The sequence below is a fragment of the Amphibalanus amphitrite genome, unplaced genomic scaffold (genome assembly GCF_019059575.1).
Source record: "Amphibalanus amphitrite isolate SeventyFive unplaced genomic scaffold, NRLGWU_Aamphi_draft 000464F_arrow, whole genome shotgun sequence".
NCBI lineage: Eukaryota > Metazoa > Arthropoda > Thecostraca > Balanomorpha > Balanidae > Amphibalanus > Amphibalanus amphitrite.
The window spans coordinates 119250-137186 of record NW_024881958.1 but is presented as its reverse complement, the minus strand read 5'-3'; the positions used below and the strand labels follow the sequence as shown (position 1 = coordinate 137186).

Sequence of the window (17937 nt, the reverse complement as noted above, 5' to 3'; positions counted from 1 at the left end):
GCCTGGCAGATGCCGTCTTCGAGGTCAGTTGGGATGGCATGTCAGCTCCGATCAGATACGGGCCAATTGAACGGGATTCTGAGCGACAGATCGAGAGGCGATCTGTCACCGGCTGATCCCACCAGTCTGCCCCCTGCGGAGACGCAGCCGTTGCAAAACACCACGGCAGCGCTGCGCAACCATGGCGTAAGGCGTCTCCGGCTCGAGCGGCGGCGGCGGCGGCGGCGCGCGGGCGAGCCGCCCGCCTGATGGCCCTCTCGTGCAACAGAGCTGATGGCGCAACCCGGGGCGGGGCCGGCGGCCGGGTCACACGGCCCCAGCCGCGGTCACCGGTCAGAGGGCCGGCCGGCCCGCGGTGCGGCCGACCCACGGCTCGGGTACCGGCGGACGCAGCTCGGATCGGGCCAGCGTCGGCCGGACCGCCGCTCGGGGGAACCGTCCGTGCAGGGATTGGGCCACGCACGGCGGCGGGTCGGAAAAGTCCAGACGACCAGTGACCTTCGGAGAAGCCGGCGTGGCGGTCCGCTCCTGCCCTCTCTGCGCCGGCGTGTTCGCTGGGGTTCTGAGGTTCTGAATGTCCCGACAGAGCCTGACCTCGCCTGGATCATCGAGAAGTTATAGGTCTGCGAGTCGCTCATCGGCTACTGACCACGAACGGCAGATCCCAGTACAGTCGGGCAGCCACGTTGGGCACGTGGGTGAGGGGTGGGGCCCTGGCGGACACTGGAAAACGTCTGTGGAGCGCTATACGGTGGTTCATGCTGCGTCATTTGGTTCGGGACATGGTAAGGCACGATGAAGGACAAGATATTTAATTGGAGAGCCTACTTAGGTAGTATGCCATACAACGTCAATTGCTTTTTCTAGGCCCCGGCTACTAATTTTGGCGTCCCGCTTTCGTCGCAGAAGCGGTGTGCATGCTCCGAGAGCTCCGTGCACTGCGGATAATCTGCATTTTCCGGCGGCAGCTGCTCTTGTCTACGGATCCAGCAGTGCAAGCCTAGCCTAAGCCCGATTGCGGTTGGGTGGAACTTCATGCATTAGCCCTCACTTTCCATTCGCGTTGGATAAATCTGTCGCGTATTTGCGTCTTCGGGTCAGTGATACCGCTGAAAAGCCCAATCCATACCTATTTGAAAGCTCTTTCGCTAATGTGTCCCCAGATTTGGCCCAAGGTCAGCGGTTCGGTCTACAGAGAGCGAAAACCATCGGCATTGACGTTTTTATCGAGTGTCGCCTGTCAAACCACTCTAAACTGTTTACCGACACGTCTTTGCTAAGTGATTTGCTGTATAAATACTTCTATAAATACTTATAAACAAATACTAGATACAAATAAATAATATAAGCCCTTTTCCGAATAAAGAAAGAGCTGCTTTTGTTCGTGTGGAGCTGAGATGTAGCTCCTTTATAGGCAATGCTAGGCAAGCTAGGTCTAAAAGATTCACGATTTATCGGTCTCCTTTATCTCGTGGCGGTTGTCAGCAAGACCCTCCCGCGCCTTAGAATGATCGCAGAGCGGGTCAGGTGATAAGGACAAGCTTTGGACGGCTGACCCTGGCAAATGTTTCATAATTAATCAGGCTTCCCCTTATCTAGTGTAGACCGTCAGTTACTCAATCCCTCCTGGCACAGGGTACCGGGCTGGGAGCTGCTAAGGTGACCAGGGCAGGCACAGAAAGGCTGGCGCTCTCCGTCGGTCGCAAGGTCGAGGACTAGAGGTCCTGGACAATCTCTTTTGGCACCCTGGCCTGACCCCGATGGCGATGGGCCAGAACATGTGGCAACAGGGGACTAATCTAATTCAGGTTTGACATGTGCATGAACGAAAGTATTCGAGCGTCTCAAATTGATCATAACGTTTTATGCCCCCAGATTGTTGGTCTAATTTTGATTATGATTTTTGAAAGGCGGTCGGGTTTCTCCAGAAGCATTTACGAGGTAAAGATGAAAATCACAGCCCACAGGTATCTTCCGATAGTCCATGTATTTATCATTCGACGCATTAGGAAACAAACCGGCATGGCTTACAAATCGATGACCATAAAACATAAGACGCAACAAAATAACAAACTAATGACGTATTTCACAAGTCGCCAGAGCACAGACAGCCCCACACATTCCTTCTACCGAGTAGCACCATGGCTGGCCCGAACTGACGACTGACAGTCCGAGTCACTGCCAAGGCCGACGCCTGATCAGTGTCACCGGCCACCTCAGAGTCGGGAACAGCACCGGTACTCCTGGCAGGGGCGCCGGGTCTCAGGGCAGGGGCGCCGGGTCTCACGGCAGGGGCGCCGGGTCTCACGGCAGGGGCGCCGCGCGGGTCTCACGGCAGGGGCGCCGGGTCTCAGGGCAGGGGCGCCGGGTCTCAGGGCACGGGCGCCGGGTCTCACGGCAGGGGCGCCGAAGGGATATCCGAACTGACCGGCCGAAAGCCCAGCTCGTCGGCGATGTAGCTGAAACATCAAGGGCAGGTCAGCGAGGGCACTTTCACTGGCACGTCAGCGGCTCGGGCAGAGGTGCCCGGTGACCTCCCTCCCTCCCTCTCTCCCCGCCTCCCACACTCTGCCCCGGGCTCGTCTGAGGACCGGTCATCCCGCGCACGGCACTCAGACCGCGCGCGGCGGACCAGTTTTTACCCAGCCCGCTCGGCCGTGTGAAGGTGAGGGAGGTAAAAAGAGCCGCCTCTTCTGACCACCGGCGGACGGAATTCTGACAATATTGCGGCCTGCGTCTACCACAGAATTCCATCGCAGCGCTCCGGTGACGGCGGTCGGGTGCGCCGCGGCCGCGCCGACCTCGGGGCCGCTGTTTTGTGCCTCCACGCCGCGTCCCAGGCAGGTCGTGATCTCCGGTATCAGCCCCGGGGAAAGTAAAAGTGCTCCGCGCCCAGCGCTCGGCCGACGCTACATAACGGGACCGGTCCGTCCGTGCCCCGGGGCGGCGCGCGGCCTTGAACTCGCCTTTTGAGCTGAGATAAATGGACCGACCGGCGACCTTGGAGACCACGTGATGGTCCTATGGGTGCCCCGGGACAGGGATGATTGCGGGGCAACCCCGCCGCGGGGGGCAGAACAGGGCGGCAAGGTCGCTCTGGTCCGGGACGAGATGGGACTCAGTACCGGCCTTCCTTGAGGTTATGTTCATGGTGCTCTATCGATTAGTAAAAGAAGTAATGGGAACTGATAGCATCATCTAGGTACGGAGCACGCTAGATGTAACTACGAGCAAAAATAACGAAGGAAAAACAAACGAGGTATCTCGCTCAGTTTGATTGTAATATTGCGACACCGAGGGCTGGTTTCAAAGACTATATGTGCTCGATTAGTTAGTATTCTGTCGTCTTATCAGCCGCTCAGTTTCAAATACGACCTCTGAATGGGAGGGACACATCAGTGATGAACACACCGGTATCTCAAGGCGCGTCACGTGTGTCCAATAAGCCGTGGCGGGGAGCGGCGAGCGATCGGCTCAGCGCTCGCCCACCCAGAGCCCACCCTCGTGGCCGGCCTCACCGGGTCACAGCTGTGTCGAAAGCGACGGGCGGGCGGGAAGCGTACACAGACACGCGCACACACATATTGAGTCGCCCCAGCCATTGCACCATACTCAGAGCGTGGGCGGGACGGAGGTGCGCTATGAGGCGACTCCCCAGCGTCCGGCGCCTCACAGCAGCGTGCACGGTCCTCACGGCAGAGAGGAGGGCGGTGCCCATGCAAGATAATGAACCCCACTAGGTCAGGGTAGTGACCGAGGGATAAACCGCGATTGACCCGCACGCCACGCATGCGATTTCGCCGTGCATTGTTTGTCGGCTTTTGTTAGATTGAACGGGATGGACAATGCCATCGTATACACAAAATGGTGATCACGCTATTAGTCCGTGAGCACTAAGTCGTAATAATTGATAAGATAGAATCTCAGGTTGAGCATAATCCGCTACTATGGACATATTATATTCAATATCGTAGTAGGTTTGCCGAGACATTATGTAAGTTACCCTTTATCTTTTTTCTAGAGAAGTTTTGCCCTACAATTGGACTTGTGAGATGACCCGGCTGTCAGGTCGTTCAACTTAGCCTGTGTCTCGACTCACCTGAGCTCGTAGAACGTGCCGTCGTCCTTGGGGTAGCGGATGACTCCTCGCACCACGTTCACGCGTTTCACCTCCTCCTGACCGTTGTCATTTTTCACGACCACGTCCTTCAGGGCACCCTCCTCCTCACGGTTGATCTCGTTACCCGTCTTGAACCTGCAGGAGTCGAGTAAGAGAGCTTGTTAGTCCATGAGTGAAAAGTGGCAAGTTGACGTTACATGTCTTGTGAGTTAGAGACCGTGACGAATAATCATAAGTCACGGTGCGTGAAGAAACAACTCATGTGTGCCACTTCGCCAACGAGTAAGTATGATAAATTTTCCGTGAATAAGCATTACTTTTAAATAAAAAGCCATGAAGCCGGCCTCCTTTTAAAGCCTCCTTTCAGGCTACCCGGCACATAGAGCTTGTGTAATTTTAGCAACAAATCAGGCGGAGACATGTGAAATGAGCCGGCAGACCGGCAGGCAGTTACCGTCACCGTCCCGTTCAGTTGCGAGACGGGCCACAGTTGCACGCGCTGCATTGAATTTATTATGAATGCAGTTTGACAACAATCGTAAATCGCGCTCTGCTGCCAGCGGCAGAAATGTCAGCGGCTCTCGGCGCCACCGGCTCCGCACCAACCTCCGTGTTGCAATGCAGACTGCATAGAACGGTCATGTTCGGTCGGGTGCCTAAAGTATGCATGCATTGATGCAGCTCATTATCAAAATCACCCAGCTTTATCTGAGGTCAAGGTTGTGCATTGAGATGTCAGTGTAGCATGTGTTACGTCTATCACGTCACATTCTGTGCAGTTTGATGTCAATGTGCGACCCTGTGACGTCACTATTCGGAACATATCTAGCTTGGGAGCTTCGCGTTACGATCGAACCCACCTGAACTGGTAGTTTCCGTCTCCGCCGAACTGGTTGACGTACTCGAGGATCGGTACCGACGTGGTGGCTGGTCTCTCGCCCTGCGGAGCCGCGGCCGCCAGCGCCACCAGGGCAACAAATGCAATCTGCCGCACAATGGACGACGGTAAAACGTCAGTAGACACTCATGGGACGAAACGGAGGAAGAACTTCTGCGATTTGCGAGATCATCGGCCATGCTCGGTTTTACAACAGCCCAGAACTTCGGAAATAAATCGTAATTGTCACACAAGAAAACCTATTTGTTTCAAATACGAATAAATTAATTTTGGTCTGAATAACAATTTCGTCCGAATGCAATCAGCCAGTGGATACACCGTCTTTCTACCGATTTTTTTTTTTTTATAGACACACGGCCCGGAGCGAATGGCCGACATTCGCGAGGTCGGATACACCGTCCGGGGGAAGTGCACGTTACATTAGGGGTCAGGGGAACAGCTGGGCTACAGGAGGGTGCAGGAGGGGTACAGACTGACCACGTACTGGCGAGGTACGGGTTCCCAGCCGGGGTACCAGTACGGGCTCTACAGCCGGGGTACAGGAGGGTTACGGGGGTGTCGTCGGGGCACGGGAGGAGCCTGAGCAGAGTGCGGGCGAGGAGCGGAGGGATATAGATCGAGCGTGAGTGGAGCGGAGCACCTACCAGACTCATGGCAGCAGCGTCGGGCGTGGCCGGCGGGAGAGCTTCTCAGGCAGTGTGTGTGAGTGCCCCGGGCACGGCTCTCCCTTTATAGCCAGCCCGCGGCCTGCAACTGGAGCAATCGCCCGCGGGGAGAGCAGGAGAGACAGATCGTGCGTGGGGAGAGGGTCGGGAAGCGGGCGCCGGGTGCCGGGCGCGCCCCGGGTCAGCCATGAACGACCGCCACGCCCCCGGGTCAGCCGGGAACGACCGCCACGCCCCGGGTCAGTCGGGAACGACCGCACGCCTCGGGTCACCGGTGAACGGTGCGGCAGCGCAACAGCCGTAGGGCAGGCCGTTCTTGGCCCTGCACACAACAACCGGGCCTAGTGTCAACAATCAGAGGCCAGTGCATGCTGTAACGCAGCGCGGAGAAAGTGTGGATGACCCGGTGAGGCTGAAAGTTTGAGCCGCTAACGCCTTCACTGAAAACAATTTAACCCAAGGCCCGCAAGTAAACCGGTGTTTTGCAGGTACCCCTATCCGCAACCATTTTTAACCACCCTCCCAGGAGTACAGTAAGGTCCCATTGCAGTGTAGTCGTCCCTGCTCTCAGCGGACTTGTTCGCTGACAGCGGTTATATGCGCTCAGAGTAAGTACGACTACACCGCAATGGGACCTAGCACTACTCCTGGGAGGGTGGTTAAAAATGGTTGCGGATAGCGGTACCCGTAAAACACCGGTTTACTCGCCAGCCTTGGGTTAAATTGTTTTCAGTGTTTGTAAACTTGAAATTGCAATAATCTGGGAGCTGGTTGCAGGCGCCATTTATATTTTCACTCCAGACAAGGCCTGACTGTTGACGAACCTATGCGTGACAGTGAGGTGCTTTATTAGATTTGAGGCGAATACGTGGTGGATTCTTCGGACCCTGATGCAGCATTTACCGATCGACAATTTATACCTACCAATTGCATTTGCAACTTCAATCCGTTTTGATATGCAGTGGCCGTGATTCATGAAGGTTCCTGTTTCTCACGTATGCAACTACACCAAGGCTTCTGGTATGCTCGTGCATGTGCACAATACACATTCCACATTTATCCAAATTCCAAACACCTGTGCAAGCGTACCTAAACTATACGAGCAGCTACTGCATCTCAAACAGTCGCCCCGTGGTAGATCCGAGAAGCTCTCAGCGCTGCTACTCCGCATGCCCTTGGTGATCCATGTTAGACGTCCACTTCAGACACGCAGTGAGAGCGCATCTGTTGGGGGGGGGGGGCTGGATACCTACACCAGATGACACCGGCACTCACTGGAGGCCATTGCCAGGTGTCCTACCCTGATGAACGCGCGGCTCCACAAGGTCGCAGTCGCACCTTGTGCAATGAATGCTTTCTCGAGGGTGTCCTCGAACGCCTGTGCGCAGCGAAGGACAGTGACGGGACATTTGTTCGCACGGCGGATGAAGTTCGTTCAATACCGGGCAGCCGCCGCCGTCTATTCATATTGTCCCCAGAACTTTAGGGCATTTGACCTGACCTCAGAGCTGACCAGTTGACCTGGGCTTCTAAAACTGGGTATCATTCGCTGCGTCTCGTAACGATGCATACACTCGACTTTCTCCCACTGCACTGGGGTCAAACTCATTTAGGGGCGAAACAGCGAATGAATAAAACCGACATATCCGTCAAATGTTTACTTGTTTTTGCTTTTATATCTAGATTCACGAATGGCTCGACAGATAATAATCTTGCGAAATATAGCTATCATTCATGGAACCTGGGCGTTTTTCCTACTCAATATACATCTACATAACTACATATTGGCATATAACGGATAACGACAGCACGAATTTTCGAGCATGCGGCTGCCCCAGCCGGTGAGTCAATCGTTCACCGGGTATCGAAATTCACTGGACCTCGACTAAATCATCTTGTGCTGCGACGCAGCGGCAGGAATGACAAAAGAACTGCACTGTGACGAAGCCAAACAAGATATATATTTGTACGGTTCAGCTCAGCATCGTCGAATCCATGGATCACCGCCCGTAACTTCTGCAATATAAAGATGACATTACGTTAATTAAAAATCGGTTGATAAACCATATGTTGCGCACAATTTTCCGCTTTTGAGTTATAAAAGGCAAACGATGTGCGATTGGATTCAGCAATACTCAAATGAGCACGCCGGACATGATGATTCTGTGTAGATTGCAAACGTATCGGTCCTATTATATCGATAGGTATTTTATCGGAATAGCAAGCGAACAATATCGCATCAATATCATTGATCCCATACCCCGTCACTTTGGATGCTCCAAACGTCATCATACAGCCGAGTAAATTTCTTTGCATGTTTCTTTGTTTTCCAAATTGCTACATTAGCACTACATTACTCAAAACACGCTTTAACCCGTATACCCACCACACCAAAACACGTGTGGTTTCCGCTGTGCAGTGTTTGTGGGTTTTGAGCCAGTGGCTCCCACTGGTACATACTACACGTACACATACACACTACACGAACACATAGACCAAAAGGCAATAGAAGAAAAAAACAATAAATCACGTACAAAAAACATACCCGTTGTTCAAACAAGAGGTGACGAGGACAGCAGAGTCCTGTACATAATTCCTTAGATGATTGGTACTAACCACCCAAAATATCACAGCGGGACAGCGGGTTCCCCACCGACCCCTCCAGGTCACCATCGCGTCCCGTCACTGCTGCGGCGGGTCAAAAGTGATGTCCATCTCGGGCACATCAATCACATAGAGCAGCACGTCCTGATCCCCTCCCGCCGCGTCCGCCAGTACCGCCGCCGACGGCGAGCGGGCCAAGCTCGAGTCCAGCGCGGCGTCACCAGATGGCACTGCCAGCAGCAGCGTGCCGTCCGGCTCCAGGGTGAGGATGGAGTCGGCGGCCGGCCGGGCCGGGGCGCTGTGCAGCGAGTCCAGGAAGCCGGCGGGCGACCACTGCGGCCGCTCAGCCGGGTGCATCTTGGCCAGGTGCCGGCTGTCAGACGGGGGGGGGGGGGGAGCAGCGGTCAGCATACCTCGGGGCAACGTCGAGCTCAGCTAATTGGTAACATAAACGGAGAAAAACTGGCAAGCATAAACCCCATTGCGAGTGAAACATTCGATTTCACTTTCCGTCAAATCCCAATCCATAAAAGGAAACCCCAGCTTCTTAGAGGAAGCCAAAACGCCAGACATCAGACGCAATATTACTTAATTAGTTAACTACACCTAATCAGACGGGGACACTCAGCCAACCAACCGACCGTACCCACACTGACCCGTACTCCAACCCCTGACGGCTCGGAGTCTCACCTGATGCTGCCTTTGAGCCGTGTGGTCATATGGCAGAAGGGGCACTCGTACTGCCCGGCGGTGTGAACCACGGACATGTGCCGCTGCAGGTCGCGCCGCTTTAGGAAGGAGCGCGAGCACGCGGCGCACCGGTGGGTTCGACCCTGGTGGAGAAGGAGGGGGGTCAGAGAGGGGCTGGGTAGAGTGTAGGAGCGACAGGTCATGTGAGGGTGGTGGTGTGGGGAAGCAAACGTCTACTGAAATAACTATGGAGCTAACGAAATCGCGAAAGCACAAGAACTATGAACAATCGAGAACGAGAGATAAAAACACGTAGGAACAATCACATAGCTTCGTAGTTCAAAACACAGAGTAAGCCAAACCTTCCTAATAGACCCGAAAAAGAGCCCACTGCCCAAACTACCTTACAACTGCCCTCACCTAGGCATGCTGCAGCCGGTGGTCACCCCCCCCCCCCCGCCGGGGCGGTCCGTCCATCAACTGGGTATGTTGCAGCCGGTGCTTCTCCCCCCCCCCCCCCGCTGATGGTCTGCCCCTCAACTGAGTGTGCTGCAGCCGGTGGTCCATCCCCCTCTCTCGGTCAATGGTCCCATCCCCCCCCCCCGCCCCCAGCCAGTAGTGCGTCCTTACCTGCGTGTGCTGCAGCCGCCGCCCCTCCCTTACCTGAGTATGCTGCAGCCGGTGGTCCGCCCCCCCCCCTCCCTTACCGGGGTGTGCTGCAGCCGCCGCCCCTCCCTTACCTGCGTCCGCCCCCCCCCCCCTCCCTTACCTGCGTATGCTGCAGCCGCCGCCCCTCCCTCACCTGGGTGTGCTGCAGTCGGTGGTCCTTGAGGTGGTGCGCGCTGCTCAGGCACTTTCCACAGACGTCACAGCGGAACTCCAGCCGGTGGTCCGGGTCGTGGGTCCGCCGGTGGCGCAGCATGTTCACCTTCTGCACAAAGCGCCGCTCGCACAGGTCGCACGCGAAGCGCGCGTCCCCAGTGTGCAGACGCACGTGCACGGCCAGCGACTTTTTCGACTTGAACCGCTTGTGGCAGTGGGGACATGGCACCTGGGGGTGGGGACACAGTGGTTAGGTGTGGAATGTACAGAGCTGGTAATATGAAACCGTTGCGTTTTCTATGTGAAAGGGCCTTTTGTGCGAACGCATGATATACCTAATGACAATTGTTTTGATTTAAAAATCAATTAACTAATGAAACAGCGAAAAAGCAAAGACCTGCAAAAAGTGTCCTTCTTTCTCGCTCCATTTGTATATCTCCCCAGTCACCAAACCAAACCAGCCTCACCATTGGCTGGCCATGCGTGGCCAGATGTGACAGCATCGTATCTTTCCGCTTGAACTTCAAGCCGCACAGCTCACAGGCGAACTGGCGCTCGGCGTGTGTGAACCGGTGGAGCCAGAGCGACTTTTTGGAGGTGAAGGTCTGGGCGCACACCTCACACACCACTGGGGGTGGCGCGGACTGCGCTGTCCGGGATCTCACCGGTCGCCGGGAAGGAGCCACTCGTCCCGCCGCGCCCCGCTCCGGCTCCAGGCGCGAGCAGACGTGTGCGCCGAGCTGCAGCCGCGAGCGGAACCTGCGGCCGCAGGTGGTGCAGCGGTGCGGCAGCTCGTGCTGCCGGGCGTGCTCGGCCAGCGCCGGCAGCGAGTCGAGACGCGCCGAACAGCGGCGGCACGTCACCGAGCCGCAGCGGGCCAGCTGCTCCCCGGCGCCGCACAGCGCCTCGTGACGGCGCAGCGGCGCCGCGCCAGAGAAGCGCCTCGCGCAGCGCGGGCACGCGAAGCGGTCCGAGTGTAGCGCCGTGTGCTGTCGCAGACTGGCCGCGCTGGCGAAGCGGCGCGCGCACTGGGGGCAGGCGTGCGGCCGGTCGGCGGCGGAGGCGGCGCGGCAAACGTGAGCCGCGCGGCTGGACGCCGAGGCGAAGTGGCGGCCGCAGCCAGCGCAGCGCAGCGCTCCCGTGTGCCGCCGCTGGTGGCGCCGCCACGCGGCCGCCGTGGTAAACAGTCGGCCGCAGTGGGGACACGGCCAGCCCTGGGCGGCGCGCCGCGGACCGGGGCACGGGTGGGCGGCGAGCGTCTGACGGCGGGTGAACACCTACCGGGACGACGGGACATGGTTCGTTCGTCAACCACCGGCAGTCAACATCCGTCAGGCAGCAGCAAGCAAACATTGACACGTCAGACAAGCATTGACGGCTGTGCACATACAGTGAGGGCTTCCAGCCAGCAGAGAACAGCTGCATACGAATAACAGAGCTGCTGCACTCAGGATAAGCCAGGTTTGCCAAACACACGAACAAGAAGAATAATTGATGCAAAATGTCGATGAAAACATTCTACTAGATTTGCACAGAACACGCACACCGACGTCGGTCACACTCCCGATCCGATCCGAGCCCCACTAGTCAGACGGTACCTTGGCGCAGTGTGGACACCGGTGTAGGGCCCGGTGGCTCCTCAGGTGCACCACCAGGGCCGCTCCGTCCGTACACTCGGCGTCACAGACCGCGCAGCGCGGCGGCGGCGCGGCCGGCAGAGCCGACAGCTCTGAGCCGTGCACTTTCAGCAGGTGGGCGGCCAGCGAGGCGGCGCTGCGCGGCCGGCGCGGGCACAGCGGGCAGCACAGTTCGACGGCCGGACCGGCGGGTCCGGCCGGCTGAGGGGAGAGCGGGGAAACCGGTCACAGTGACTGGGTCATTACAGGTGATACGGGTTATAGAGGCCATACGAGATATACAGACCATGTATGAGATATCCAGGCCCTAAACTACCCTTCCCCGTTCCCCACCCCGTCCCGTCCCCGTTTGGGCGGACACTCGGCCTCAACTGTTCCGCCGCCTAACCCGTTCCGCGCCTTTCCCAGCTCCCTTTCCTGCAGACTCTCGGCCTTCAACTGCCCCACTCTCCCCACCCCCTCCATTCTCAACTCCTCTACCTCCCGTTCTGGAGGACTCTCTGAGTCTGACCTCCCACTGTCCCACCCTTCTCTCCCTCCCGTTTCCCACCTTGTCCAGCTCCTTTTCGGGCGGCGTCTCGGCCTCCCGAATCAGCACCACCTCCGTGACGTCACTGTCGGCCGGCGCCAGCAGGTCTGACGTCAGAGAGTGACGCAGTTTGGCGGCGTAGAACGGCGCGTACCAGACGTGCAGCGGCGTGCCGGCCGACACCGCGCGGCGCACCACATAGAAAATGTCGTCACCGATCTGAGGGGCCGGGCGGCGACGGTCAGCCGTCAGGGTGTACTTTGCCTCCAATAAGATAATGCAGACACCAACCGCCACATCACAAATGTGACGACCTAAATTTATTTGCCGTAAGAAAAAAAGAACTGTCAGACTGTGGCTGTTTAGCGAGCATTCTTTTGTAATGGTCCCACTTGACCTTAGGTTACCTATATGGTCCGAATGAGTAATGACCTAAGGCCATCTGGATCCACTTGACCTGAGGTCACCTGGTCCCACTGACCTGAATACAGGCGAGGTTCTGCAGGTGCGACTCCGAGGAGGGCGTCACCAGACACATCCAGTTGCACTGGTCCTCGTCCCGGGTGTCCAGGTACCGGTCCGCCGCGCCGTCCCCACCAAACACCTGACAGAGGCGGGTCAGGTCAGGTCAGGTTAGGTCAGGCAGGTCAGGTCAGGTCAGGTCAAACTCATACAATCCTGACACATCGACTGGCCGAGCAGACGATGGTAATGCTACGGCAAAAAAAAATAGCATCGTCAAATGACGAGCATCGATTTGTATCTTCCGGTAAAACGGTACGAAATCGATAGATCTTAATCAAACAAGGAAAAGCGAGAAGAGAGCGAAAATGTCGCCTATAAGTAGTTACTGATAAGAAACAAAAGTGAGCTGAGGTCAGCTGGTCTCCATTGGCCAGTGGCAGTGGCCGCCGCGTTATCGAATAACCAATCAGCGGTCGGCGACCACCACGCCAAGCGCCATCTGTCACCTTGATTGGGAACTGATGGTTGGTGATGTGGTCGGTACGCGGCGCCACCATCGGGCCGAACAGAGTGCCGACCCCCAGCTCGGCGGTGCTCACGACCGTTACGCTGGAGTCCAGGTGGCAGCGTAACGCCAGCACCGAGGGCAATGTGACGCGAGCGCGGCTCGTCAGGCCATCACCAATCTGTCAAAAGAAGGCAATGATGGGTCGTCTGAAATAAATGGCCAATGTCCATGATAAATGTGTTTTAAGCCCATATCAGGCTAACACCTATGACTGAACAAAGTGTCCTCTCTCTGATATACGAGTCATATATGAGGAGTTGGATTGAAATAGTGCCTGCTAGTTCCTATCAAATCAAGTGGACTACCAGCACAAGGGATCATCACAGGATAATTATCATTCTCAGATGCAGGATAATTAATTTAAACTCAGTATTTTTAATATAATAGCATGATTATGCTTTATCACAGGAAACTGGTCAACACAGATTTAAAAGGACTTCTGATAATGCATACGGGCAGCCTGAAAAAACATGATGTAGACTCTCTCACCCTTGGAGCATCAATGAGAAACTTGCATTCCTTGGCAGAATGTTTTTCACCACACATGTCACAGCAACGTAGCACATCTTCAGATAGACCTGTAAAGAATAGTGTAGCACAACAACATATCAAATAAAAGTAATGATTTATACCTATTCTTTAATTGCATAGGTAGGTAAAAATACAAGTTGTAATTGAGTAGCAGTTCCATGTTTTCAATACCTTATCACCTTTTTTAAATGTAGCCCTTGGCCAGATGCTCCATGAATCAATACCTATACTTTGATGATTAAAAGTAAAACATCAGTGACATTATTTTATTGGCTCATTCAGGACCAATCTACACATGATCCACATCAACTTTTGGTACAATGCTATTTTATGTTTAATCAAATTAAGCATTAGGCTCCAGTTCAAATTGCAAATTGCTTCACTGCAGCCTGCATAAATGACAAAATCAATAAATGCATCTACCTCATTACCTCAATTAACTACCTTGAAAGTGCAGGCATAGGTCATAGGTGAACAACAAAAACACAGAAATAGGTAGGAGTGTTAGCTAAAATTGATGTGAAATTGGTACCTACCTAACCATCAGCTCATATTGATCTAGGACTTTGCTAACATGCAAAGATCAAAACCAATGCCAGTGCACGTCAGAGAACATATTTATCAGTCAAGGTGATAACATCCAACGACGTACCTGGAATGCAAATATCTGGAATACCATCAGCAAAATCCATTTAAAATAACTCAGCCGTATCAAACCTTCATCCATGGCAAAACCAAGAGCAAAACTCGGACGCCGGTGAAAACAGGGCGCCGCAGGGCATATTAGTCACGTGATATTTGGAACTGCTCCCCCTCCGTGGGCCTTCTACATTCCAAACGTCACGTGTAAATTTCACGAACCTTGATCAAATCGCCCCAGGCGCCCTGTTTTCACCGTCGTCCCAAAACTCAAACTTGCTTGCGAGTCAAATGTATCCGGAATAAGTATTATGTTCACAAAATTAAATTTGCGTGTCCACATGCATCATTGACAACAAAAGTACAAATCAACGTCGCGTATCTTTGTGCTACGCGACCAATACGAACAGCAAATGAACATTTTTTGTTGCGTCAGAAAAAAGCATTGCTGCGCCATGTATGTACAAAATGGTAGCATTTTCATAGGGGTAAAAGAGAAAATTCCTGCCCGTAAAAAAAAAAATCAGAGAGAAGGAAAGAAGAAAGTCACCGTGATGACCGGCGTGAACCACAGTCGGATAAATTGAAATAAATAAACGGACGCTTACGGAGTGGCTCGTCTGTCCTCGCCATCCTCAGGACAAACCTATCCGCATCCCCCTCACGCTCCCTTTCCGGGATGGCGGTCACCCCACCTGACAACCCAAAATTATGTAGGTACCTTTTACTACCTCTTCCAACCGGCCAACCGGGGTGGATGATGTCGCCTGTCGGTCTGCCCTCACCAGTCACTAAGCCGGGACCCGTTAAAAATCCAGTCGGGTGACCGTTTGGGAGGCGGGCGGACTGTCCCGGGCAGTCTGCTCCCACCGGGACGCGGTCTCGCCTCTTCGAATGACTGTCGAACGTTTGTGTCCCACACACTCCAATGTCTACGCCCTATCCTATTACCTATCCCATAGATTTGCAATAGTCACTTAGGTGTAAATGATAAGCATCGGCCTTATAAGGCCGAGAAAGCTTGCTCCCGAGAAAACAAACAAACAAGCAAACAAACAAACAAACAAAAAACGTCAGATAACATATGGAAATACAATATCAACTTTTTCCCCACATCCTTAGGTACCTAACCATTTTGACACAAAATTTGGTACCTAATAAAACGACGGCGTAATGACCAGTGGCGGCGGAATAGGGGGTGCAGGGGGTGCAGCTGCACCCCCATCGAAAAACATGGGGGTGCAAACATATCTTTTTGCACCCCCAAAATCCGTACAAGGGGCCCGTCGCACCATCCAATGCAATTTTCTCCTGAAAACCAGTGATCGGGAAACGAACACTGATGTGGAATCATCCGGGATGTCCAATTATGATCAGGAGCGCCCCATGCTAGTCTTTGGGGCCCCCACACCGGCTAGAAGTGTCCCGAGAGCGTTTGGTGTTCCACGCGGCATCTGAGGGCCGCCCCCACGACGGCCTCAGAGGGCCCATTTATGACGATCTCTGAGGGATCCCACCTGAGGACTTTGTCCCCTTGGGGCCCTACAACGGTCACTAAGGGCCCTCATGACGACCGCTGAGGGTCCCACAGAGACTCCAGGGCCCCAAGGAGACTCCAGAGGCCACGCTGGCCTCTGAGGGCCCCTATGACGGCCTCTGAGGGCCCTTACGATGAACTCTGAGGGCTCTCACAACGAACTCTGTCCCCTGAGGCCCTATAACGACAACTAAGGGCCCTCATGACGACCGCTGAGGGTCCCACAGGACTCCAGGGGCCCACTGGCCTCTGAGGGCCTCTACGACGGTCTCTGAGAGCCCTCGTGACGGCCCTAGACCCAACTCAAGTCTGAGAGCCCATTTGGCTTCAGACGGCCCAGCGACGGCCTCTGAGGGCCCCAACACAACCAGGCTGCAGGAGCTATGCTGGCATCTGAGGGCTCTGCAACAATCTATTGAGAACCGTAACAAAGATGGCCTCTAGCGGTCTTACCAAGGCCTCTGAGAGCCCTGCAAAGGTATCTGAGGGCCCATGAAGACCCTCAATATGGCCAAGGACCCTCATGACGACCTCTGATGACCCTCTCGAAGGCTTCTAAGGGCCCTCACAACAACTTCTGAGGACCCCAGGACGGTCCCTGACGGGCTGGGCCCTGACGACGACCTCTCTGGGCCCTCACGATGGTCTCTAAGACCCAACGCAAGCTCCAAAGGCCCACACTGGCGTCTAAGGGCCCCACGACGGCCTCTGAGGGCCTCGACGCAGGCAGGCTCCAGGGGCCATGCTGACCTCTGAGGGCCCTCTTGACGGCTTCGAGGGCCTAACGAAGGCTTCAAGGGCCAGCGCTGGCCTCTGAAGAACCTTACGACGGCGTCGGAGGGTCTCAACTCAACGCAGGCAGGTGCCAGGAGACATGCTGGGCTCTGAGGGTCCCGCAGAGTTCAGATTCAGAGGATCCAACGACCTTTGTGGACCTTACGAAATACGAAGGTCTCCGAGAGCTCACGCAGGCTCCTGGAATTCCACACTGATTCTCAGGCCCCATGTCGGCTTGTTGAGGCACTTTATCTGCTCTTGGTGCCCCGTCGCCGGCCTCTGAGAGTCTCAATGTCGGAACTTATGGGGCCATGGGCCCTACACCGGCTTTTATGGCCCTTACATCGACTCTTGGGACTCATGACCCATGAAATGTGGGTCTAAGCATCTTCTAAGAATCCCCATGCTGGTTCTAGTAGCCGCCAGCCGAATATTAGGGCTCACACGCAAGCTCCTGGGACCCCATGCATACCCCAGGGGTCTACCTGCCTCTAAGACCCCACACATACTTTTGGGGCTCAAACGCTTGCCCCTGAAGACCCCACTGAGACCCCTTTCCTCTATTCAGTCTTCCATACCGGCTCTTTAGGCTAAACATCGGCTCCTGTGGCCTCCATCCCGGCTTTGGAGGGCCTCCATACAAGCTTTTTGGGGGTCCGATGCCGGTTTCTGAGAGCCCTTAAAGACTTTCGAGCCTATACTGCCTTCTGAAACCTTTCAGCAACTTTCAAGTGACCGACCCTGATCGGAGGGCTCATTCAATCTGGGGAGTCATGTATGTAGATCTCTGGAGGAGTCTCTATGTGGTCGGTTTCCAAGGGGCTTCTAAACACGGTCTTCTTGGAACGGTCTCGTAGGGCCCTCAATGGTCCACTGCGGATCCAGAAAAGTGGTTTGAGACGCTGCGGGTGGTGGCTAGACTACAGGGTGGACCAAAAAGGATGGAAACATTTTGAACTCGCATAAAATGTGTTATTGCATGCAGGTGACTGAAAATGATACCAAACGAGAGTACATTTCGTGGAAATTCATAATGACATCTCTCTCATCTGCTTTCTCTCGTTTTCAGTCTCCCACAGCAAATGTTCGAAGAGGCCACTTTTGCGAGACAGGCAAAGAGCGGCCCGCCTGGCTGCTGACGCGATAGCCCGATGACACATGTCCGCTTGTTTGGCTCGTACAGCCTTGGTGATCACTCTCTTCAGGTAACAGATGCCTTTAGAACCTTCCTTGTAAACCTGGCCTTGAGATGACCCCACAGGAAAAAATCCATCGGGGTCAGGTCAGGTGATCAGACAGGCCAGTTCCGACAGGCACTGCGGGATATCAGCCGGTCACCAAAGTGGTTCTCGCTCCACTTGAGCGTTGTTTCGCGATGTGAGGAGGCGCACCGTCTGGCTGGAATCACATGAGGTCCATGAGACTGCCATACTTCGTTTGGGCTCACTTCAACAA

The 17937-nt window shown here is 54.9% G+C and overlaps 2 protein-coding genes across 2 annotated transcripts; both read right to left on the bottom strand.

Annotated features, from left to right (window-relative positions):
* Positions 1-1968: 1968 nt before the first annotated feature.
* LOC122391984 (endocuticle structural glycoprotein SgAbd-2-like) lies at positions 1969-5739 on the bottom strand. Its single transcript, XM_043386370.1, has 4 exons — positions 5663-5739; positions 4981-5105; positions 4100-4255; positions 1969-2459 (listed from the first exon to the last, which is right to left on the bottom strand). The coding sequence occupies exons 1-4, from the start codon at positions 5669-5671 to the stop codon at positions 2393-2395; spliced, it is 357 nt and encodes a 118-aa protein (XP_043242305.1). The 5' UTR covers positions 5672-5739; the 3' UTR covers positions 1969-2392.
* Positions 5740-7626: 1887 nt separating this feature from the next.
* LOC122391991 (zinc finger protein 271-like) lies at positions 7627-14253 on the bottom strand. The gene is made up of 10 exons (XM_043386379.1): positions 14182-14253; positions 13488-13576; positions 12937-13116; positions 12447-12569; positions 11987-12184; positions 11398-11637; positions 10267-11076; positions 9780-10028; positions 8978-9120; positions 7627-8660 (listed from the first exon to the last, which is right to left on the bottom strand). The coding sequence occupies exons 1-10, from the start codon at positions 14219-14221 to the stop codon at positions 8366-8368; spliced, it is 2367 nt and encodes a 788-aa protein (XP_043242314.1). The 5' UTR covers positions 14222-14253; the 3' UTR covers positions 7627-8365.
* Between the last annotated feature and the right edge of the window lie 3684 nt (positions 14254-17937).